This window comes from Engystomops pustulosus, chromosome 5 (assembly GCF_040894005.1).
Source record: "Engystomops pustulosus chromosome 5, aEngPut4.maternal, whole genome shotgun sequence".
NCBI classification, from domain to species: Eukaryota; Metazoa; Chordata; class Amphibia; order Anura; family Leptodactylidae; genus Engystomops; species Engystomops pustulosus.
In genome coordinates this window covers 176,071,596-176,095,940 of record NC_092415.1, presented here as the reverse complement: position 1 = coordinate 176,095,940, position 24,345 = coordinate 176,071,596, and the positions used below count along the sequence as shown (strand labels likewise).

The 24,345-nt window shown below is 43.7% G+C and overlaps 1 protein-coding gene across 10 annotated transcripts in view; it reads left to right on the top strand.

The window, feature by feature from the left end:
• XYLB (xylulokinase) overlaps positions 1-24,345 on the top strand; it is a 147,907-nt gene that overhangs the window by 66,989 nt on the left and 56,573 nt on the right. For all 10 annotated transcript variants that reach the window (XR_011855924.1, XR_011855923.1, XM_072153889.1 and 7 more), the window contains 4 exons: positions 8,132-8,247; positions 12,782-12,897; positions 16,717-16,790; positions 19,560-19,656. Coding sequence is in view for 8 of the 10 variants with exons in the window: in XM_072153889.1 (XP_072009990.1) it covers positions 8,132-8,247; positions 12,782-12,897; positions 16,717-16,790; positions 19,560-19,656 (403 nt within the window). In the remaining 2 variants the exon portion in view is untranslated. The remainder of the gene's footprint in view (positions 1-8,131; positions 8,248-12,781; positions 12,898-16,716; positions 16,791-19,559; positions 19,657-24,345) is intronic.

Here is a 24,345-nt window from a genome sequence, read left to right as displayed (position 1 = left end):
GGCCTGTAGGGGGAAGCAGGACCGCCACTAGGAAGTTCGAGGGCCCTTGACTGGCAAATTCTGTCCCCTCCCCCACACAGAATGATCATCCACCCCTGTGTACAGACTGGGGATCATTCACTAAGGGTCGCGGATCGCCTTTTTGTCGGATTGTTTCTCTATTTTGGGGATTGCACGGCTTTGGCAGGTATTTAACAGGTGTTTGCACTGGGATTGTGTTGCATGCAATCGTTTTGTGGCGCAGCTGCGCTGCCCAAGCACTTACATGCACCACTTTAAAGATGGTGAACTCCGTCGGACCTGAGCGGGGAAGCAACATGCAGGATATCGGGCGCACGATGTTAGTGAATCGCGGCACAGTGCATTATCGTCGGACAATTCTGTGAACTCCAGCGGACGGGTAAGTAAATGAGCCCCAGTGAGTTCCATTCACCTGGAAAGGGAGGAGGGTTTCCTGTCACTTAGAGTTCCTTCTCCTCCTAGCAAGTTAAATACGGCGCTTGGTCCAAATCGGACCAGCCAACGGCACACCCCCTAATTTGTGTCTCACGCAGGCCAGCGCAGCTGCGCCACAAAAGGGTGCAACACAATAGGAGTACAGAAACTTCTTAGATACCTGTGCAAGCCATTTCAGCCTAGAAGAACAAGCACAATCAGACAAAAGTGCAGCACAAAGCCCTTAGTAAATGTGCCCCAATGTGTTAGCCTCTCGTTTCTACTTCTCATTTGTGTCATGTTACCAGTAATCAGATTTAGGCCTCATGCACGCAGCTATATATGGCATCAGAGATAGCCACAGAAATTGCGTCTAGCCTACGGCTGCCATTGACTTCTATTATGAGCAGCCGCAGTGTCTCCCCGCACTGTGACCGAGCCGGGCCAGCGCGCTGCAAATTATAGATCTGGTCCTGTTCCCTTCTGGCTCTTGTGTACATGTTAATTGAGAGCAGGAACAGATGTATAAGGATTTCATGGGTGAAGGTCCATCTAAGAATAAAATCTGGTGGGTGGTTTGAGTGGCTTTCGGCCCCTTAGAAGGCTTGGGCCCTGTGCTACCACCCAAACTTGCTATATTATAATCCACTACTGGGTGTGCAGCCACTTGACAGCTAAAAGTCAAGCTGGAGCTCCCTTGGGCCGCAGCTAGTGCTGTAACAATAGTTGAGGTTGATTTTTATTGTTTTGACATAAAACTAAAGGTAATGTATAAAAGACCTAAAGTATGTAAAACATACTAAGTATGTTCTACTAAATGTAAAACAAAGTAATGTCCCATTTATCACAAAAATACTTTTTTTTACCAGCACAGTTGACTTTTATCTGTTGTGAGAAAGTAAGAGGTATTGTGTGGGAAAACCGCTATCTGTCCTACAGGCAGATGAAATACATGTGGTAAAAGCCCTGGGTTTGTCTGCAGTAACCCAAGGGTTAATGCAGACATGATAAGCAGGAATAGTCTGTTTTGTCTGTGTTGGCCTAGCTACACATTTGTAATGTCCGTACTGGGCCTGCTTATTATGGAGTAGGGGTAGGCTGGTAGTGGGACTCCTACTCCACCCGGGCTTCGGTCCTGGGCTTTTGTATAGCCCACAGGTGCGGGTCACAGGCTTCGTTAGGGCTTGATTTAGTCTGCAGGCCAGAAGCAGTAGGAGAGGCCCTACCTGGAGAGCTGAAAGGGAGATTGCATTCTCACAGCAAAGGTAACTGAGGGTCTCCTGTCTTGCTGCTGGCCAAGAGCGTGTGCCAGGCAGCCTGGTACCCGGATAGCTAGAGTCTGTCAAGTGTATTAGACAGCGCCTAGCCGGGCAGGAATTACTTTTATAATGTTTTTGCATGTGCCTAAGCCAAGGCTGAATTTGTGTTCTGTTTTGCAAGTGTGAATAAACACTTAAGTTGGACTTTTAAACCTGCGTGTGTCACTGCTTCCTGCACTGCTACCTGTCAACTACCAGAGCAATTCCCCACATATGGTGGATTGGAGCGGGCAAAGTGCAGTGAAGTATACACTAGTGCATGTCCTGGAAGTTGACAGCACTGAAGCTGCAAGCCACAGCCATGGAGGAGTTAATCAAGCAGCTTGTCCAGTCCAACGTGCAGCAGCAAGAGACAAACAGATTGCTGCTCCAGCAGATAACAGCCCTGACCGCTGCTCAGCAAAGGACTGTCCCAGCAATGACGGTGAAGGACGCCAGGAAAGAGGTCCGCAAAGCTATGACCAAGATGACCGCCGAGGATGATGTGGAGGCCTATCTGACAGGCTTTGAGAGGGTGGCCACCCGAGAGAGGTTGCCACAGCAACACTGGACAGAGGTTTTGGCCCCCTTCCTCGTCGCTGATCCCCAGCAGGCATACTACGACCTGAGCGAGGAGTATGCCCGGGACTACTCCAAGGTAAAGGCAGAGATCTTGGCCCGACTAGGAGTGGATCAGCATCTACGCGCTCAAAGAGTGAATAGCTGGAGATACCAGGAGGCGCTACCACCGAGGGGGCAGATGCACCAACTTGTTCACTTGGTCCGCAAGTGGCTTCAGCCGGAGACATCAACCCCAGCCCAGATGGTCGAGAAGGTTGTTTTGGACCGTTTCCTGAGGGCCTTGCCGGGTGAGATCCAACAATGGGTGGGACACGGGGACCCGTCTGATGCCAATGCGCTGGTGGGGTTGGTGGAGAGGTTTTGTGCCACTCAGGCCCTAACAAAGAAAGCCCCTTATACCAAGACAGGCCTTAAGGCACGGAAGGTCTTGTCACCCACAAATTCCCGGGGCAGGACAACGCCCAATGTCCGGGAAGTACCCCAGGGGAGGAGGAGGGGGGAGGCTCCCACCTGTTGGACCTGCCATGAGCCAGGTCATATTGCAGCCCATTGCCCCAATTCCTCAGAGCCCATGGACTGCAGTTCCGCCAGAAGGGTTTCTCTCTATGCTGCCCCTGTCTACACAGCTACTAGCCCCGACTCTGCTGATGAGCGCCACCTGTGCCGGGTGACTGTGGCAGGGCATCCAGCGTTGGCCCTGCTGGACTCAGGCAGTCGGGTGACCTTGATTAATGGGTCCCTCACAGACCCCAAGGCAGTCACAGGGCGCACAATTGGAGTCCTGTGCATCCATGGGGACGTAAAGGACTACCCCACCACAGTTATTAACTTCCAGACCTCTTGTGGAGAGACACTACATGAGGCAGCGGTTGTCAAGAACTTGCCCCATGACCTTATCTTGGGACGGGACTTCCCCATGTTCTGGACTCTATGGCGGGGAAACCAAGAGTTGGGGGGTTGTTCTCCTGTGTTGTCTGGTCAGATCTCTGAAGCCGAGCCTGATGACCCAGACTCTGGAGTTCCTGCCGTAGGGGTGACCGCCACAGAAGATGGAAGTGTAATGTTTCCCCTAGATGTTATGGCAGGCGAAACTGAGGAGGTAGTGACAGGACCGCAGTTGTCGGATTTGGAGGTATCCCGTGACAACTTTGGTACTGCACAACTCCAGGACCCCACTCTGGTCCGCGCCAGAGAAAATGTGGTAGAGATTAATGGTGTACCTCAGCACCCAGGTGCGGATAAGTTGTTCCCTCGAGTGGTGGTAAATCAGGAGTTATTGTACCGCATTGATAAGGTCCACGGTGAAACCCGGGAGCAGTTAATGGTACCTCAGCCATATCGTCAGATGGTGTTAGACCTTGCACATAAGCATGTGATGGGAGGGCACTTAGGTACCACAAAAACTCTGGAACGCATCTTGCAGCGTTTTTATTGGCCCGGAGTGTACGATAGGGTAAAAAGGTATTGTGAAACTTGCCCTGATTGTCAATTGCATGCTCCCATGGTACACTTTCGAAGTCCGTTGGTACCTCTGCCCATTATTGAGGTACCCTTTGAAAGGGTCGCCATGGATTTGGTCGGTCCTTTGGTTAAATCTGCTCGGGGGCATCAGCATATCCTGGTAGTCATGGACTATGCTACCCGATATCCTGAGGCCATCCCACTACGGCACACCTCTGCGAAACTAATTGCTAAAGAGTTGTTTGCCATGTTCTGCCGGGTGGGACTTCCCAAGGAGATTCTCACAGATCAGGGGACTCCTTTTATGTCAAAAGTCACCAAGGAGCTATGTCGGCTCTTTAATATTAAACAGTTACGCACCTCTGTGTACCATCCTCAGACGGATGGATTGGTAGAACGGTTTAACAAAACTTTAAAGAGTATGCTAAAAAAGGTGGTAAACAAGGATGGGAAGGACTGGGATGTACTGTTGCCATATTTAATGTTCGCCATCCGAGAGGTTCCACAAGCCTCTACTGGGTTCTCGCCGTTTGAGTTAGTATATGGCAGACATCCCAGGGGTCTCCTGGACATAGCCAAAGAGACATGGGAACAAGAGCCCACCCCCCACAAAAGTGTAATAGACCATATCTCAGATATGCAGGACAGGGTGGCGGCCGTCATGCCCATTGTCAAGGAGCATATGGAGGAGGCACAAAGAACTCAAAGCCGGGTTTATAACAGGTCAGCAAAAGTAAGGACCTTTAATCCCAGTGATCGTGTGTTGGTGCTAGTCCCCACTGTAGAAAGTAAGTTTCTCGCTAAATGGCAAGGACCGTATGAGGTTATAGAGAAAATAGGAGAGGTGAACTACAGGATACGTCAGCCCGGACGGAGAAAACCCGAGCAGACTTATCATGTTAATCTGTTAAAGGCCTGGAAAGACAGAGAGAGTCTGCATACAGAGATGGTTCTGGCTAGTCCACCTCCTGCGATACCCTCACAGGCTGCAGGTAAGCCTGTGCCGGAGGCAGAAGTGCGAATAGCCGATACCCTAACCAAAGAGCAACAGCGAGAGGCTCGAGAGTTTGTAGCAAGAAATACAGATGTGTTCTCAGAGTTGCCAGGCTACACATCTGTAATTAAACATGACATTGTCACTGAGCCAGGGGTAAGGGTAAGATTAAGGCCGTACAGAGTCCCTGAAGCTCGTAGACAAGCCATATCAGAGGAGGTTCAGAAGATGCTGAAGCTAGGGGTAATTGAGGAGTCCAAAAGTGAGTGGGCCAGTCCAATTGTTCTAATTCCCAAACCGGATGGGACGTTGCGATTTTGCAACGATTTTAGAAAATTGAATGAGGTGTCTAAGTTTGATGCCTACCCCATGCCCCGGGTGGACGAGCTTATTGAGAGACTAGGGAGTGCTCGGTACTTCACCACCCTTGATCTAACTAAAGGATATTGGCAGGTACCCCTGACAGGGCTAAAGAAAAGACAGCCTTTGTTACCCCTGAGGGCCTTTTTCACTATGTTGTGTTACCATTTGGGCTTCATGGGGCCCCCGCTACCTTTCAACGGTTAATGGACATAGTGTTAAAGCCACATAGGAGATACGCCTTAGCCTATCTAGATGACATTATCATCTACAGCCAAGACTGGGCGAGTCACTTGGCCAAGGTACAGGCCGTAGTGAACTCTCTAAGGGCAGCGGGCCTGACTGCAAACCCCAAGAAGTGTGCGCTGGGAATGGAGGAGACACACTATTTGGGGTATGTGATTGGTCGAGGTATAATTAAACCTCAGGTCAACAAGATTGACGCTATACAGGGTTGGCCTCAACCAGTGAGCACAAAGCAAGTCAGGGCATTCCTGGGCATTGTAGGGTACTACAGACGGTTTATACCAAACTTTGCCACCATGTCCGCTCCCCTGACAGACCTGCTGAAGGGTAAAAGGCCTGTCATGGTGCGGTGGAATGAACAAGCAGAAGGTGCTTTTCAGGCCTTGAAGTCTGCGTTGTGTGGATCTCCCGTCCTCATTGCGCCAAACTTCAAGAGAGAGTTTATTGTGCAGACGGATGCGTCAGATGTAGGACTGGGAGCTGTCCTGTCTCAGGAGGTGAATGGCGAGGAACACCCCATTACTTACCTGAGCAGGAAGCTCACGCCAGCTGAAAAAAATTACAGTATCGTAGAGAAGGAATGTCTGGCGATAAAGTGGGCATTAGAGTCCCTATGGTACTACTTGCTGGGACGACGGTTCCGTCTAATAACTGACCACTCTCCTCTCACGTGGATGAGTAGAACTAAGGAGAAGAATGCCAGGGTCACTAGGTGGTTCTTGTCCCTCCAAAATTTCAGCTTTACGGTGGAGCACAGAGCCGGGAAGCTACAGGGCAATGCAGATGCCTTGTCCCGAACGCATTGCTTAATGTCAGGAGTTCGCCCCGGTGGGTCTGAACTGAGGGGGAGGGTATGTGAGAAAGTAAGAGGTATTGTGTGGGAAAACCGCTATCTGTCCTACAGGCAGATGAAATACATGTGGTAAAAGCCCTGGGTTTGTCTGCAGTAACCCAAGGGTTAATGCAGACATGATAAGCAGGAATAGTCTGTTTTGTCTGTGTTGGCCTAGCTAACACAGACACATTTGTAATGTCCGTACTGGGCCTGCTTATTATGGAGTAGGGGTAGGCTGGTAGTGGGACTCCTACTCCACCCGGGCTTCGGTCCTGGGCTTTTGTATAGCCCACAGGTGCAGGTCACAGGCCTCGTTAGGGTCTGATTTAGTCTGCAGGCCAGAAGCAGTAGGAGAGGCCCTACCTGGAGAGCTGAAAGGGAGATTGCATTCTCACAGCAAAGGTAACTGAGGGTCTCCTGTCTTGCTGCTGGCCAAGAGCGTGTGCCAGGCAGCCTGGTACCCGGATAGCTAGGGTCTGTCAAGTGTATTAGACAGCGCCTAGCCGGGCAGGAATTACTTTTATAATGTTTTTGCATGTGCCTAAGCCAAGGCTGAATTTGTGTTCTGTTTTGCAAGTGTGAATAAACACTTAAGTTGGACTTTTAAACCTGCGTGTGTCACTGCTTCCTGCACTGCTACCTGTCAACTACCAGAGCAATTCCCCACACTGTTAACTTTAAAGTGGTATGAGGTATTTATATAGATATGTCGTAAAAAATGCAAAATATAAAACATATAAAAAAACTTTTTGCTTTATATGCAAGCAGCTTTAGCTTGTGGTTTTAAAACTTCAGATAACTTAATTATTGTATAATTTTTTATGCTACCGTTGTGGTTTTTTTTTTTTCGATCTGTTTTTTTCCATAGAGACGGTTGGAAGTTAAAGGTCTAATTATAATGTAATAATAAAGTCTGAGAGTCCATGAAAACATCTTTCTGTCTTATAATGGAGACGGTATTTAATGGATATGGAACATAACGGTGACCTCAGCACTTGAGCCGTCACAATGTGCCACCAGCCTCCGCACATTTTTTTTTTCTTCATTTTGCGGAGATGCTTCCCTCTCTCGCTTTAATGTATTTCTTTGTAGGAGTATACATTTTTATGGCCTGATGGAAATCTGATTATGGCCAGAGGTTATATGTATTGACTTTTTAATGAGATTCATTATCATGAATGTTAGATTGCAAAACGGTATGTGCAGAAACAGAAAAGTGGAGCGATACATTATGTAACTCCTCATGCTATGTATGCAGGCTGCAGTGCCTAAGGGGTTAACCCTTTCAGCAACAGAGTTTATCTGATTTATAGACATCCTTCATAAAGCACTGTTAAGAATATATTTTATTCTAAACTGTTATGAAAAAGATTCAGTTACATAAAACCAATCTTTGGAAGTAATAAAGAAGAGAACCCCTGAGTTATCCTAACATGACTGTTCTAAGTAGATTAAAAAAAAAAAAATCTTACTGCATTTTGCCATTTAACCCCCACAATCCTATAATCTCTATTATAGGTTATATGATTTATTAAAGGAAACCTACCATTTAGAATGGTAGGGGTAAGCTGTAAGTACCGAGCACCAGCTCAGGGTGAGCTGGTGCCGGTACTTACTTTCGTTAGTGTTATAAACCGCGGTATCGCGGTTTTAACACTTTTTAAACTTTAGAGTAGAAGATGCTTCGGCGGTGCGCGCGCCTACATAGGAAATAGCGGAGATGTTGCGCGCAGCGCCGAAGCCTCTTCTGCTCTAAAGTTTAAAAAGTGTTAAAACCGCGATACCGCGGTTTATAACACTAACGAAAGTAAGTACCGGCACCAGCTCACCCTGAGCTGGTGCTCGGTACTTACAGCTTACCCCTGCCATTCGAAATGGTAGGTTTCCTTTAAGATTATTGTGATTTCTTGGTTTTTGCAGGTCAGCCTGGGGACCAGTGATACTCTGTTCCTCTGGATAAAAGATCCAACCCCTGCTTTGGAGGGACACATATTCATCAATCCAGTGCACTTTGAAGACTATATGGCTCTATTATGGTGAGACAGTTATTGCACAAAGAACACCCATAAAGGACATCCACCATCAGGTAGTAGCTTTCCTTGAGCAGACGCACTTCTCCACTGCCTGTGATACCACAGGCTCTCAAAATGCTCCGTAGGCGGTGCCAGGAGGCACCGGTGCTTTCATAAATTATATTACGGTGGAGCCTGGAGGTGCTCTACAGAGCACTACAGGTTGATTTGCATATTTTCTAAACTTTGATTTAGGCGGAATGCAGGCATTCAAAGTTAAACTTAAAGAAGACCCCTGCTACCGGAGAAGGAACGGTGAGCAATACTTATCTAACGGTGGCCAAAAGTACTGGCACCCCTGCTATTCTGTCAGATAATACTCGTTTTCTTCCAGAAAGTGATTGCAATCACAAATTCTTAGGTATTAATATTTTCATTTATTTTGATTGCATTAAAAAAAACACAAAAGAGAATGAAAAAAATTCCAAAAATGTGCCAGACAAAATAACTGCAAACAAATGCTTCCGGTAACCGTCAGTAAGTTTCTTACAAGGCTCTGCTGGTCCCTGAGATGTGAAGGCACCTTCTCCAAACTGCCACTGTGAGATCTCCCCACAGGTGTTCTATGGGATTCCGGTCTGGACTCATTGATGGCCACTTTACAAGTCTCCAGTTCTTTCTCTCAAAACATTTTCTAGTGCTTTTTGAAGTGTGTTTTGGGTTATTGTCCAGCTGGAAGACCCATGACCTCTGAGGGAGACCCAGCTTTCTCACACTGGGTCCTACATTATGCTATAAAATTTGTTAGTACTATTCAGACTTCATAATGCCATGCACACGGTCAAGCAGTCCAGTGCCAGAGGCAGCAAAGGAACCCCAAAACATCAGGGAACCTCCGCCATGTTTGACTCTAGGGGCCGTGTTCTTTTCTTTGAAGGACTTTTTTTTTTTCTGTAAACTCTATGTTGATGCCTTTTCCCCAAAATCTCTACTTTTGTCTCATATGATCAGAGAACATTCTCCCAAAACATTTTAGACTTTCTCAGGTAAGTTTTGGCAAACTCCAGCCTGGCTTTTTTATGTTTCTGTGTAAGAAGTGGGGTCTTCCTGGGTATCCTACCATACAGTCGCTTTTCATTCAGACACCGACGGATGGTACAGGTTGACACTGTTGTACCCTCGGACTGCAGGGCAGCTTGAACTTGTTTGGATTTTCATCAAGGTTCTTTATCCACCATCCACAAAATCTTGCGTTGAAATCTCTTGTCAATTTTTCTTTTCCATCCACATCTAAGGAGGTGCCACATTGCCATGGGCTGTACACTTCTTGATGACACTATGCGTCCTCAGTGTCCTCAGACAGTTCTTTAGTCTTCTTTCTTTTCTCCATTTTCAATGTGGTAACACAAGGACACAGGACAGAGGTTGAGTTAACTTTAATCCATTTCAACTGGCTGCAAGTGTGTTAGTTAGGTGCCACAGATTTAGTTTAGTTAGGTGCCACAGGTAAGTTGTATGTGCTGTTAATTACACAAATTAGAGAAGCATCACATGATTTTTCGAACAGTGCCAATACTTTTGTTCACCCCATTTTTTATGTTTGGTGTGGAATTATATCCAATTTGGCTTTTTGTGTTTTCCATTGAAGACAAATTAAATTAAGATAATAATACTAAAGAATTTCTGATTGCAATAATCTTTTGGAAAAAACTGAGTATTATCTGACATAATTGCAGGGGTGCCAATACTTTTGGCCCCCACTGTACCATAAGTTAATCTGATGGTAGATGTCCTTTCAACAAAATTGCAATAAATAGTGCAGATAATAATAGCAAACGTTGTAATATATGTAGCATTTTGTGTAAATCGGCTATCTGTCCGGTATCCACTGCAGATATTTCTTAATTGATTTTAAAATTTATTACAACGAGTCAAAGACATGAATGACCCAACACCCCTACCCATACAAACAAACGCTCTCTCTTCCCAACTTATTTTGAGGTTTGAAGGAAAAAGGCAAATTTGCCACACAGGGAGGGCCAGTAACTGTACATCATGAAGTCACAATAAGACATTAAAAATATTCTTTAGGTATGGAGAGAGTTAAATCATTACCTTTCGTATTTGCCTGAAGTGAACAACTTAAGAAGACTTTCAGATACACTGCTCACTACAGGGGAAAGAAGCACAAAAATACATATCCTATCTGCAGTATAGGATGTGACTGGTGTAATTCCTGGTTGTCAATGAAAAAGTACAGTTCACTCTTCCCCCAATATGTTTAATCACTATACGTGGCCTCATCAGGGGAAGGAATGGGGTTAAATAAAGTTAGAAAATGTACATGGCTCATTTGCAGTTAAAAACCTGAGTCATGCGGGTCCAATTACAGGAAAAAAAAATTTAAACTACAATTGTCACTGGGGCAAAATAAAATTTTGCCTGGAGCTACAATTATAAAATATACAGTTTCGACTTACCCGTATATACTCGAGTATAAGCCGACCCAAGTATAAGCCGAGACCCCTAATTTTACCACAAAAACCTGGTAAAATCTATTGACTCGTGTATAAGCCGAGGGTGGGAAATGCATTGGTCACAGACCCTTCTCCCAAGTATATAGCCAGCAAGCCCCCAGAAGTATATAGCCAGCAGCCCCCCAGTATATAGCCAGCCAGCCCCTGCCCCGCAGTATATACCCTTCCAGCCCCTGTGCCCCAGTATACCGCCTGCCAGCGCATGTGCCCCAGTATACAGCCTGCCAGCCCCTGTGCCCAGTATATAGCCTGCCAGCCCCTGTGCCCCAGTATACAGCCTGCCAGCCCCTGTGCCCCAGTATACCGCCTGCCAGCCCCTGTGCCTTGGGAAATATAGCCTGCCAGCCCCTGTGCCCCGGGAAATATAGCCTGCCAGCCCCTGTGCCCCGGGAAATATAGCCTGCCAGCCCCTGTGCCCCGTTATTGAGCCGGACCCCCGCCCCGTTGATGTAAAAAAAAATAATCAAAACTCACCCTTTCCGTGGCCCCCTCGGGTCTTCTATGTGATCCGGCAGTCAGCAGCAGGTCCGTGCCGCGCACAGCGCTGACGTCAGCAGCTGACATCACAGTGTGTGTCGGCTGCCGGCACACACAATACTATTGCAGCGGCTGATGTCAGTGCCTGTGACATCGCACGGACCTGCCGCTGACCGACGGATCACACAGAAGACCCGAGGGGGCCGCCGGAAAGGTGAGTTTTGATTTTTTTTTTTTTGGTGTCGATTTTTGTTTGACTCGAGTATAAGCCGAGTTTGTGTTTTTCAGCACATTTTTTGTGCTGAAAAACTCGGCTTATACTCGAGTATATACGGTATTTACAAATTTAAGAACAAACCTATGGAACCTATCTTGTATGTAACCCGGGGAATGCCTGTATATGTAAACCATAAGCAAGTATACAGACCAATATAGTGAAATTGTCTAGTTGTAGGGGGGCCCCACAAAAACTTCTTACCCCACATGTATTACCTGTCCTCAGGAGTCTAGCTGTCCTCAAGTCTTTTTCTTAATTTTTTGGCGCATTTCCCTCCTCTCCCCCTCTCTTCTAGTGTCGTAGGTGGCCTTCCTGTTCAAATCCAGCAACAGGTACACACACCTCTACACCTTGCGCCAAGGTCTAGACTCCACTGCTCATTAGGCACACCCGGCACCAGATTCTAACATCCCAGCCAACGGAGGGAGAGGTATTCAGAGGATGACTCCATGACTTGGATGCCTCTTGGACAGCTCCAATGACTCGGTTCTTTGTTAGTAACGATCTGGGTACATTTTCAAACTTTTCAGACTTTTTTTGAGAAAGCTATAGGAACTTGTCATCAGGTAGATAGGTCAAAACAAAATGAAAGTTCCCTTTTACAAGAACATTCCAGTTGAAGCAGTGAATTACACCTTGGCCTGAAGGCAGGAGCATGACTCTAGGTTCTAGCAAGGTTCTAAGAATACAAAGAAAATGAGTCCTGCTCCTCCCTCCTGGTCCTATAACATTTATTATTTGATGGATTAGCTTTGACTGGAGTGTTCTTTGTAGGACACCTCTCTATCTCTGTCCTTGGAAAAGACCTAGATGACAGATTGTGCTCCATAGCAATATACAATGCATAGGAACTCTGAATATTATATAATTGTATATTATATAAGTATTGTATATCTCCTTACCTACTGGTTGTAGCTCCTGTTTTTATACTGAGTGAACCCCTTTAGTATATTTCACTATTCTTTAATGTTTTTATATAAACCCATAATTACAATTGGCCGTAATTATAGAAAAAAGTCTTCACTCCCCCTAAAAATGACTCTGTGACCCTGTTATAATCATTCCTGTCACCATCCAGTCATTTGTGTCACCATCACAGTCTCGCAGTTACATCCCCCCTCGGTTTATCGTTCTCCAGAGATGATTGTAATTTTGGAACTATTTTACTTTTGGAGCCAAAGAGAGGTCAGCACTTCATTACAAGGTATGAGAATTGTATGGCACAGATTGCTTTATGCCACCTTCCTGTTTTTTCTTTGCTTTCTAGTTTTAAAAATGGTTCCCTGATGAGAGAGAAAATCAGAGACAACTGTTCATCTGCCTCCTGGGAAGAGTTTTCCAACATTTTGAGATCGACTCCACCTGGAAACAATGGCCATATAGGTAATGATATAAATAGCACTGCCTGGCAAATCAACTGGTGCAATGTAATATAACAGTGTTATAGCTGAACATACACAAAGGCAATCAAAAGCAAAGGGATATATTTATCCAAACCATAGAAAAAAGCATAAACTGTGCATGTAAAAAGATTTTAAGAGTTCTGAACCTTCAATGCTGCTCACAAGAAGGAGGTAAATTACATTGTAAATACTTTCTTCTTGCCCTTTATAGATAGGGGTGAAATACATGCACTGTATATGGAGTGCTTCTTGTGTATAAAACTAAACCTGTCGTGGTATTTTATTGTATTAACGTGTTTCTCCGTTTTATTGTATAAAATAATAAAAATAAACAAGAAAAAAATAAACTTGCACCAAAAGTTTGAAATGAGGGGCAACAACCAATACCAGAACATCTCATTGACTATTATAGGTCTTTAGCTCAGATGTCCACTGTTGAAAAGATCAAAAATGCAGGATTTTTTTATCCGTGATTTTTGACTGAATCAATGATCGAAGCGCCTAAAAAACCTCACCGGACATCGTTTTTTAATCGGGTGATTCAACAGATAGCACACAGCTGTGGTTTCAATGCTACAAATTATAAAGCGGGTTCTTTGCCTGCCCATGTTTGTGAACCGAGTAGCGGAACTCATACGTTGATGACAGATGATATAAGCCGATGCCCCAAATTATACCACAAGTAACTGGGAAAATTATTGACTCCTCTATAAGTCTAGGGTGGGTAATGCATTGGCAGCAGCCTCCCCCAGTGATGAAATGCCCAGCAGCCTCCCCCTGGAAAATAATGCCCAACAGCCTCCCCAGTAATGAGATACCCTGCAGCCTCCCCCAGTAATGAAATGCCCAGCAGCTTTTCCTCACTAACGAAATGCCTAGTCAGCCTCCCCCAGTAATGAAATGCACCGTGCAGCCTCCCCCAGTAATGAAATGCACCGTGCAGCCTCCCCCAGTAATGAAATGCACCGTGCAGCCTCCAACAGCAATGAAATTCCTCATGCAGCCTCCCACAGTAATGAAATACCACATGCAGCCTCCAGCAGTAATGAAATGTACCATGCAGCCTCACATGGTAAAGAAATGCCTTGCAGCAGCCCCCTAGTTAGGAAGTGCCCCATGCAGCCCCCTAGTAATAAAATGCCATTCAGCAGCATCACCCCCCCATGTAATAAAATGCCTTGCAGCTCCTTAATAAACGTACTTACTCACCTTCCAATACTCCACACGGCTCCTCTTCCTTCTTCTCTTCACTTGTCACAGAGCGTGACGTGTCTAACATTTCTTAACCTAGAGTCTACAAAATAGCTAGTCTATGTGCTCTGCCCATGGCGCACACTATTACGCGGAGGTGTTGCCGCTGCTAACTTCATAAAGTGGGCTGCGGACCAGGGGCGTAACTAGGAGAGGCTGGGCCCCATAGCAGATTTCTGCATGGGGCCCCCCTTCCCCTTAAAATATATATATGGCAGGCACACGTCGGGCGCACTGGAGAGGAGGAGAGGTGAGCGCGGCTCACCCCTCCCCTCTCCATAGAGAATAGAGCCGCATGGTCGTTCTTACGGCCATAGATAGAGCACGCTCTCTCTCTTTTGCTCAAAACAGTGAGTACTCGTTGTGCTCACCGTCCTGAGCCCAGGCGTATAGAAGCTTATGGGGGAAGTATATCCGGCAGCAAATCTGCGGCCAGATATACATCCCCAATATGTTCTTGGGAAGGTACCCCTATACAGTCATGTTTATACAATTACACACATTTATACACTGATATATACACACCTTTATATACACACATAAAGTTCTACTCTCGTATACTCGCACCCTTATACATACAAGCATTCACTTATACACACATTTATGCACTCATATACATTTATACACTAATACACAGAGTATATACAAACTCATACAGTATACACATTATATACATATACAACACACACACACACATATATATATATATATATACACATACATACACAAATACAGTATACACTGACCATATATACACATACATGCAGAATAAAAACACCATATACACACATGCTGCATATACATACAGAATATACACATACATTCAGTATATACAGCATACATACTTACCACATACAAAAACACACATTATATATATATATATATATATATATATATATGCTAATATAAATACATGCATGTAAAAATACAGTATTTGCTTCAATGCATTTATACACAGTACATACATGTATACATAGTAGATTCATATATACACATATACATAGGATTTACATATATATATATTATATATATATATATATATAATATATATATATATATATATACGGAATATGCATAAACAGTATATATATATATATATATATATATATTTATGTATACACAGTATATACAATATATACACATATACACAGTATATACACACATATTCACAGTATATATACAATATATACACATATACACAGTATATACACACATATTCACAGTATATATACAATATATACACATATACACAGTATATACACACATATTCACAGTATATATACAATATATACACATATACACACATATTCACAGTATATATACAATATATACACATATACACACATATTCACAGTATATATACAATATATACACATATACACACATATTCACAGTATATATACAATATATACACATATACACAGTATATACACACATATTCACAGTATATATACAAATATACACAGTATATACACACATATTCACAGTATATATACAATATATACACATATACACAGTATATACACACATATACACAGTATATATACAATATATACACATATACACACATATACACAGTATATATACAATATATACACATATACACGTATATACACAGTATATATACAATATATACACAGTATATACACTGTATATACACTGTATATACACATACACTGTATATACATATGTACACAGTATATGCATATAAATACATATATACATACAGATAAATACATATATACATACAGATAAATACATCTGTATATACTTACCTTTTAGGAAGTTTGGGGACTGTCTGGGTGTTCAGGCACGTGTTCAGGTGGGTGTCCAGATGCATTCAGACGGCGGGGGGGGGGGCGCGAGCGGGGGGGGGTCCGAGCGGGGGAGGGGGGGCGCGAGCGGGGGAAGGGGGGGCCGAGCGGGGGAAGGGGGGGGCGAGCGGGGGAAGGGGGGGCCGAGCGGGGGAAGGGGGGGCAGAGAATCAACTGTGCCGCCCTGCAGGCTGATGAGCGGGCAGGTCAGGGAGATGAGGGGGGCGGGTCAGAGAGGTGGCTGGGGGGCGGGTCAAGGATCTGAGCAGGCAGGGATCCCGGAAAGAGCTGCGTGGGCGGGCGGGCTCAGGAGACGTGTAGATGCATAGAGAGGGAGGGGCCCGGGGGCACGATCCGGCACTGCAGCCCCGGACCACTTACCCCGTGGCAAAGCACTGCAGGGAGCGTGCATCCCCGGGCCCCTGAACCTCACGGGCCCCGTAGCAACCGCTACGGCTGCTACGGCGGTAGTTACGCCACTGCTGCGGACGCGTTTCTGCTCATTTTGTGACTAGTGGAGAAGGAAGAGGAGCCGCACAGAGCATCTTAAGGTAGCTATGTAGGTTTATTTTTTTTACACTCATGTAGAAACCGAGTTGTTTTTTTGTGCTGAAAAACTCAACTTCTACACAAGTATATATGGTACTTTCATGCTAAAGAAGTGGTATAAAATTTTTTATACTTTTACCTAATGTACTAAACAACCATATGGATTTTTTTTTTGTTACTTTTAGGATTTTTCTTTGATGTAATGGAAATAACCCCACAAGTTGTTGGCATTCATAGATTCAATGCTAAAAACCAAAAGGTAAGTTATAATGTCCAAAATTCTTATACCCTGATAAAGTCATATGGGGGTATGCTCATACATATAGTAGAAGATGAATGGAACAGTCGGCATGGACTAGCTATTTTGTAGACTCTAGGTTAAGAAATGTTATGTTCTTATGTTCTTGAGGTGGAGCTGGCAGGTTGTAGTAAGAGCCTGGATGTGGGACTTATAGAATAATGCAGAGTCAAAGGTTGATCCAAGGCAGAAGACTTTGGGGACCCGGTAGGAGGTGGAACTAATAATTCTGATTAATAGGTCTGGTGGGAGGGAAGTGCACTGTCACTGTCTGCAGAGTGTGTTCTGATGATCTCTATGGTATCATCATAGCTCCCAACCATCCCGATTTTGACGGGACTTTTCCGTTTTTCGTACCTCTGCCCCGCGTCACGGGCAGCTATGAGATTGTCACGGATTTTCCCCCCAGGTCCCGCTGTGTCCGCAGAGTAAATACTTTGAAAGCCTGAACTCACAGTACAGAATGGCTTCTACAGACATCGGGAGGGAATCCTTTTCAGAGAAGTGTTGGGCTTAGCGGAGAGCAGGGACCACGTCATCAGCTTCAGATCAGCATCTGTCCATATATCTCCTAAGGTTCCCCAGAGCAGACATCGGGCAGGGAATCCATATATGGTCTCCAGAACTTCCCCAGACACAAGCTCTTTATTTAATTAAATTAAATAAAGTTTTGCCCAGGCTGAGATTCGAACCTGGGACCCTCTGCACCATAGACAGGAGCTTAACTAACTGAGCTATAAGCCAAGTGATATAGAGCTGAGGATTTCTGGTAACTAAGAAGTGTTATCTGCCATTTACACTGTGACACAGACTAATGCACTGATATATAGAGAGGGATCTTCTCAGAGATTATTATTGTAATTATTGAGACTATTATTATTATTATTATTATAAATTTTATTATTTTTATTATTATGGAGATGATTATTAATAATGGTAAAAATAATAATAATCATCTCCATAATAATAATAATAGTCTCAATAATTACAATAATAACCTCTGAGAAGATCCCTCCCTATATACCAAGGCAGTAAATCTGTGTCACAGTGTAACAGTAGTCATAGTTCTTAGTTACCAAAATTCTACTCCTTGTTAATTGCTGAGATTATAGCTCAGTTGGTTGGGGCACTGTGTCATTATTGTACATGGACACTGCAGGTTCTGGGTTTAAATCCCAATGTGGATAATTTTTTATTTTTTTTTTAATTGAGATGATTTTTATTATTATAATATGGCTAAAATTTGGGGCGTTGCCAGGGAGTGATTGGGGGTGTGGCTTAGGGGGATCGCCGCGGCACGCTACGTGTGCCGCCATTTTGTCCCTCTTTCCCTTTCACAAATGTTGGGAGGTATGGGTATCATGATATATACTGTATGATGTTATTGATCATTTGCATGTTTTAGTACTTTTCACAAAAGCTAATACATTGCACTTTCTCATTTGAAGCCTACTTGTTAAGGAAGTTTACATTGTGCTTCAATTTCTACTTATATACTATATATAAATGTAGAGTACATGCTTTACATTGTTGTTTGTTGTAGCCTTCCATTATAAGAATTCCCTGTGAGTCATTACAAAAGGGGGGGGGGGACTAGGATGTATCTCACTGTATGCACATTGGCACATATGCCAATAGGTTTTTATAGCCTCCGCTGATCATCTGCCTTGCTCAGCAGAAGGTAAGACGCATCTTTGAAATTCCAAATGCGGTGAAATTGGTGAAAAAGCCCATTTGCGCTATATTCTTGTGGACTTTGTTTTTACAGCTTTTATTGTGCGCCCCAAATAAAATGTCTCCTGTATTCTTTAGGTCAGTATGATCACGGGCATACCAAACTTATATAAGTTTTATTTAAAAAAAAAAAATGTTTGTTTCCTGATACTTGGTGTACTTGGACGAGCTGACGTTTTCTTTGCTCCCATTTTGGGGACTGTATGACCTTTTGATCACTTTTTATACATTTTTTTATATTTTGAAAAATGGCTAGAAAATTACAATTGGGCACTATTTTCCATTACAGGTTCTTATGGCGATAGATTGTCGCTTCCCGATGACATCAATGGGAGTGACGATTTAAGCCAAGATGGTATCTCCCACGTGCCGGCGTTTTTAAACTGCCAGCGACAAACAAAGAGCTAGCACTGATTGTGGGTATTATCGGTGGGTGTTTTCTGTAGTATGCTGCAAACACCCAGCTTGTTTGGAGAGGGCACAGCACATGGGGGGAATAGGACCTGCTGTATAATTTGCACTGTCCCTCACCCCACCGTGACTGTGCCCAATAGAAGTCAATCGGGAACTTGAATTAGCTGCTGTTTTTGTGGCTTGAACAATACCTTAAAAACTGTTTTGTGTGCATAAGGCCTAAATAAGAAGTTTTGCTGTGCCTTACCATTCTCAGTATGACATAACAGTTTGTGAATATAAGTGGAAACTTAGAAGCAGCTCTTCTTATCTTTCAAGTGGTACCGCTCCGATGTGGTGTAAATAACCATCAACATGTTATCTACCTTAGACTGTAACTGGAGAAGGAGATCCCAATCTAACAGCCCGACATGGTAACCTCATCCCCGGTACTGATTGACACTCACTATGAGATGGCTGTCACAAGCGTTTGGTGACGGTTACATCTGAGTTCACCTACAAAAATACAAACAATATCCATAGCAGGGATGTAAGATGACATAAAAACTTTGTAAGATTCTTACAATTTCTATTATATGATAGGTATCTGAATTCCCACAAGATGTTGAAGTCCGAGCACTCATTGAGGGTCAGTTTATGGCAAAAAGGATCTACGCAGAAAGACTTGGTTATAAAATATGTAAGTGAAACTTTTTATACATTAATCACAATTGTTATTAACAAACAAACAGGAGAAATGAAAGGAAACCTACCACTTGATCCCGGCCTAAATGACCCCACACCACTCTCTGGGACAAAAACCGAAGTTTAGGCAAAAAAAGTATTCTATAATCTATAGAAATGTGGCTTTGGTGCCTCACTTACGTCACCCTAGCAATTCCATGCACCTCGGTTATTTAAATATGCACGCCCCATCTTTGTTGTGTTCCTCCTCCTTGGACCGAGAGCCGTGACGGCACTTCTCACGCATGTGCAGGCAGTGAATCTCGCACAGCTGCAATGTGTCACAACCGGTTGTGCAAGATTCACTGACTGCAGATGCCCACTTACAAGTGGGCACTTTCTTCTTTGTTCAGGAACTTTACCCCGGGCCGCCTGGGTAACGTCCTTAGGAGCACCCTCTACTAATTAGCATATTCTACAATACAGGTGTTTCAGGACTAATGAAGAGAATTTCCTGAACGAAGAAGTAAAGATTTCCTTTAAGATAACATGTAGTGGTAGTGTTTTATGCAAACTCATATCTTTAATATGATACCAAAATCTCGTTAACCCCTTTCCGACATTTGATCTAATAGTATGGCATGGGCAACAGAGACTTGGCGACCTGTGCCATACTACAGCTCCTGGCACCGGCTCACAGATGACAACCGTGGCATGAAGGGGCTTCCGATGTGTGCCGTTTACGGGGGGGGGTTCGATCTTCTGATAGCGGCCCTGGGGTCTGAGGAGTGCCTCATGCCAGGGCCGGTCTGAAGAGACAAGCTCAGTGTGTTACATTAAGAAAACAGTACAATACATTTTGCTTGTTCAATCCAACCTGTAAAAAGAAAAAAAGGAACGCTTTAAAAGATTTTCATAAAGTTTTTTTTATATAAAAATAATTCAATAAAGTGAAAGTCCCCTCAACACCACCATTTCCCATACACAATAAAGTACAAAAAACTTAAAATCACAAACCCTCCCCCCACATATTTTGTATTGTCCGTAACAATCAGTACAATAAATTGTAAACATTGTTGGACCCGCTTGGTGAACGCCATAAAATAAACCAGAAAAACATGCCAAAAATTTTACATTTTTCATGAAAATGCCTTCGTGATCAAAAAAGTTATGTGCGTCAAAATGGTACCCCTGAAAAAATATCACGCAAATATTAACCTCAACCAGTTCTGTCAACCTAAAAAGTACTCAAGTTATGTCTCTGAAAAGATGGTGATACTAAAACAAATGAGATTTTCTCTACGTTTAGGTTTTCTTCAGTAAAATATAAAAATATGAACCATATAAATAAGGTATCACCGTAATCGTTGTGATCCATGGAATAAAGATAATAATATTTTTGTGGTAAGTTGAATGGCCCAAAAAAATACAAAAAATCCTAAACCAGAATTGATGATTTTCTTTTCCTCCATACATTCAAGGGTTTATAGAATGTCATCAATAAGCTAAAAACCCACTAAAATGAAGTATTTGTAATGTGTATCTAATCTCGCAGAAAATAAGTCCAAATTGCCAAAAAAAAGAAATATTGTATGGCCTTTACAAAGTGACAATACAAATCTGCTCTGAATGGCGCGGCTTTCCTTCAATGCCATGGTGTGCACGCATACATCAGTTTATCACATATGAGATATTGTTATACTTGGGAGAAATTGGGTATCAAACTTTGTGGAGAGTTTTGGTATTTTATCCACTCAGAATGTGTCATTTTTTGAAACATACATTTAATTTCAAAATTGTCACGATTTAGTGTTAACCCCTGTAAAACTAGGGTTAACAAACTTCATAAAAGTTGTTTTACATATGTTGATGGGTGTAGTTTTTATATTGGGACAATTTATGGGGTTTTACTTTTATTTAGGCCTCTTAAAGTTAAAATTTGAGCAGGTCCCCAATAGCGTGATTTATCCGTTTTTATGAAAATGTGAAAAATTGCACCTAAAGTTCAAGGGTCATGTGCTAGGTTCCCATTATACATTTGTGTGTCTGAGATAGATAAGAAACTGAATGAGGTGAATTAGTATCCTTCTCCCCAGAGAGGTAATAAAAAGGGTCATTATGTACCTTGCTGAGGAATGAGGATAGATATAATCCACATTAATTGAGTTTTGCCGCATCCCACCCACCATCCAGACCCTCTGACTGTAATAAGACATAGAAGGTAAGGATAAGAAATAGAATTATAAAAAGCATTTTTGTTGCCTACTGCCACTATATGTCCATCCTAACACAGTTTGTTGGATAACAGCTTTACATGTCACTTCTGCATTACATTGTAAAGTACATTGCTCAAAAAAATTAAAGGAACACTGAAATTAAAGGACTTGAATTCATGAAATATTCTCATTGAATACTTTGTTCTGTCCAAAGTAGACTTTTCTGACAACAAAATCACCAAAAATCATCAATGGAAATCATTAATGATGTAATGTCCGTAAAACAAAACTAAATGAGGATCAGTATTGTGTGTGGCCACCACATGCCTGTATGACCTCCGTACAAGGCCTCAGCAATCCAAACAAGTGGCTCAGGTAGTGCACCTCATCCAGGATGGCAATGCGTGCTGTGGCAAGAACATTAGATGTGTCTGTTTGGTAGTGTCCAGAGGCTGGAGGCGCTACCAGGAGACAGGCCAGTACACCAGGAGACGTGGAGGGGGGCCGTATGAGGGCAACAACCCAGCAGCAGGACTGCTACCTCTTCCTTTATGCAAGGAGGAAGAGGAGGAGCACTCCCAGAGCCCTGCAAAATGACCTCCAGTAGCCACAAATGTGCATGTGTCTGCACAAATGGTTGTGCTCATATCCCAGCACCATGCAGGACGCTTGGCATTTGCCAGAGAACACCAGGATTCGCAAATTCTGGTGCCCTGTGCTCTTCACAGATGAAAGCAGGTTCACACTTAGCACATGTGACAGATGAGTCTGGATACACCATGGAGAGCGATCTCCATGCCGGCAAAATCCTTCAGCATGACTGGTTTGACAGTGGGTCAGTAATGGTGTGGGGTGGCATTTCTTTGTTGGGCTGCACAGCACAGAATGATAGCATTATCGGAAACTTCTTATAACGTTATCTAACACTGCAGCGGAGTACAATGTAAACGCCACACCACTCGCCAAGTGGTCTGAAGTATTCTTGAGGGGGAGGGGTTGGGGGCGGGATTAGGGGCGGTGACTCCTAAATGACACGCGGAAGTCAACGCTGGCTTATGAAGCGAGCACGGCGGTCAGGTGAAGAGGCAGCACCTCGGACCGCCCCCCTCAGGAATAAGTCAGACCGCTTTGTGAGCGGCCCGTCGTTTACATTGTACTTCGCCACAGTGTTAGATAGCGTTACCGGAGGTTTCCGGTAGAGCTATAATTCTATCATTGCAGCGTTTGTTTAAGCACTAGGAGCTGCTTACTTGAGTAAGCAGCTCCTAGTGCCAAATTTATGGATGACAGGTCTTCTTTGTGAGATAAGATCCTCAGACCCCTTGGGACACCACTTGCTGGTGCAGTTGGCTCTGGGTTCCTCCTAATGCAGGACAATGGTAGACCTCATGTGGCTGGAGTGTGTCCTCAAAGATGAAGGCATTGAAGCTATGTACTAGCCTTCTCGTTCCCCAGACCTGAATCCGATTGCGCACATCTAAGACATCGTGTCTCGCTCCATCCACCAACGTCATGTTGCGCCACATACTGTCCAGGAGTTGGCAGATGCTTTAGTTCAGGTCTGGGAGGATAACCCTCAGGAGAACATCTGCAACCTCATCAGGAGCAAGCTGCGGTGTTGTAGGGAGGTCATACAGGCACGTGGAGGCCAAACACAATACTGAGCCTCACATTTGGATCAGCCTGTAGTGTGTTTATCCACTTTAATCTTTTGGGTAACTCCAAATATAGGCCTCCATAGATTAATACATTTAATTTCCATTGATCAGTAGAACATGCAGTGCCACCATAACACATCCCTGCTGCTAACATGCAGCTAGGCGCAGCGTGTGTTTTATCTCTGTAGTTATAGGAATTTTAATCTATTATTTTACAAAGACTTTTACATCTTGCTCCATCCTTATTGATTGACTCATTACACCCGGTTTGTGGTTTCTCTCCTTAATCTCTTTCTGACGTTATCTTTATTTTTTTGCAATTTAAGTGATCAGATCTGTATTGTTCACCTAACAAACCTGTTGTGAAAGAATTATTATTTTTTTTTCTTTACAATCTGCTTGTTTAAAGGTAAAGTAAACTATATTATTAACTGTTTCAGAGCTGAAAAGGCTTAGGATACAACATGTAATGTCCTATAGATACTGTTGTCCCTTTTCCTGAAGAAATCTTATTATTAGAAATTTATCTTCAATGGCGGGAGGATCCCATTGTTCAGATCTCCAGCAATCAGACCTTTAGCCCTTTTCCTGTTGTTAGGAAAGATGGGGGGGGGGGGGGGGTTATTCTTTTTTTTTATAAAAACCCCTATAAAGTAAAAAGAGTTACAATTCCCACAAACAATCTGATATTCTAGTGATAACTGCAGACAGTGAGGTCTGGTTGCTAAAGCAACTATATAACTATATGGCGCCCAAAGCAGCTTTGTCAGGACCAGTGTGAATGTTAATTGTAGTGGGGAGAGGGGAATAAGTCAGCACCAGGCTCTTCCA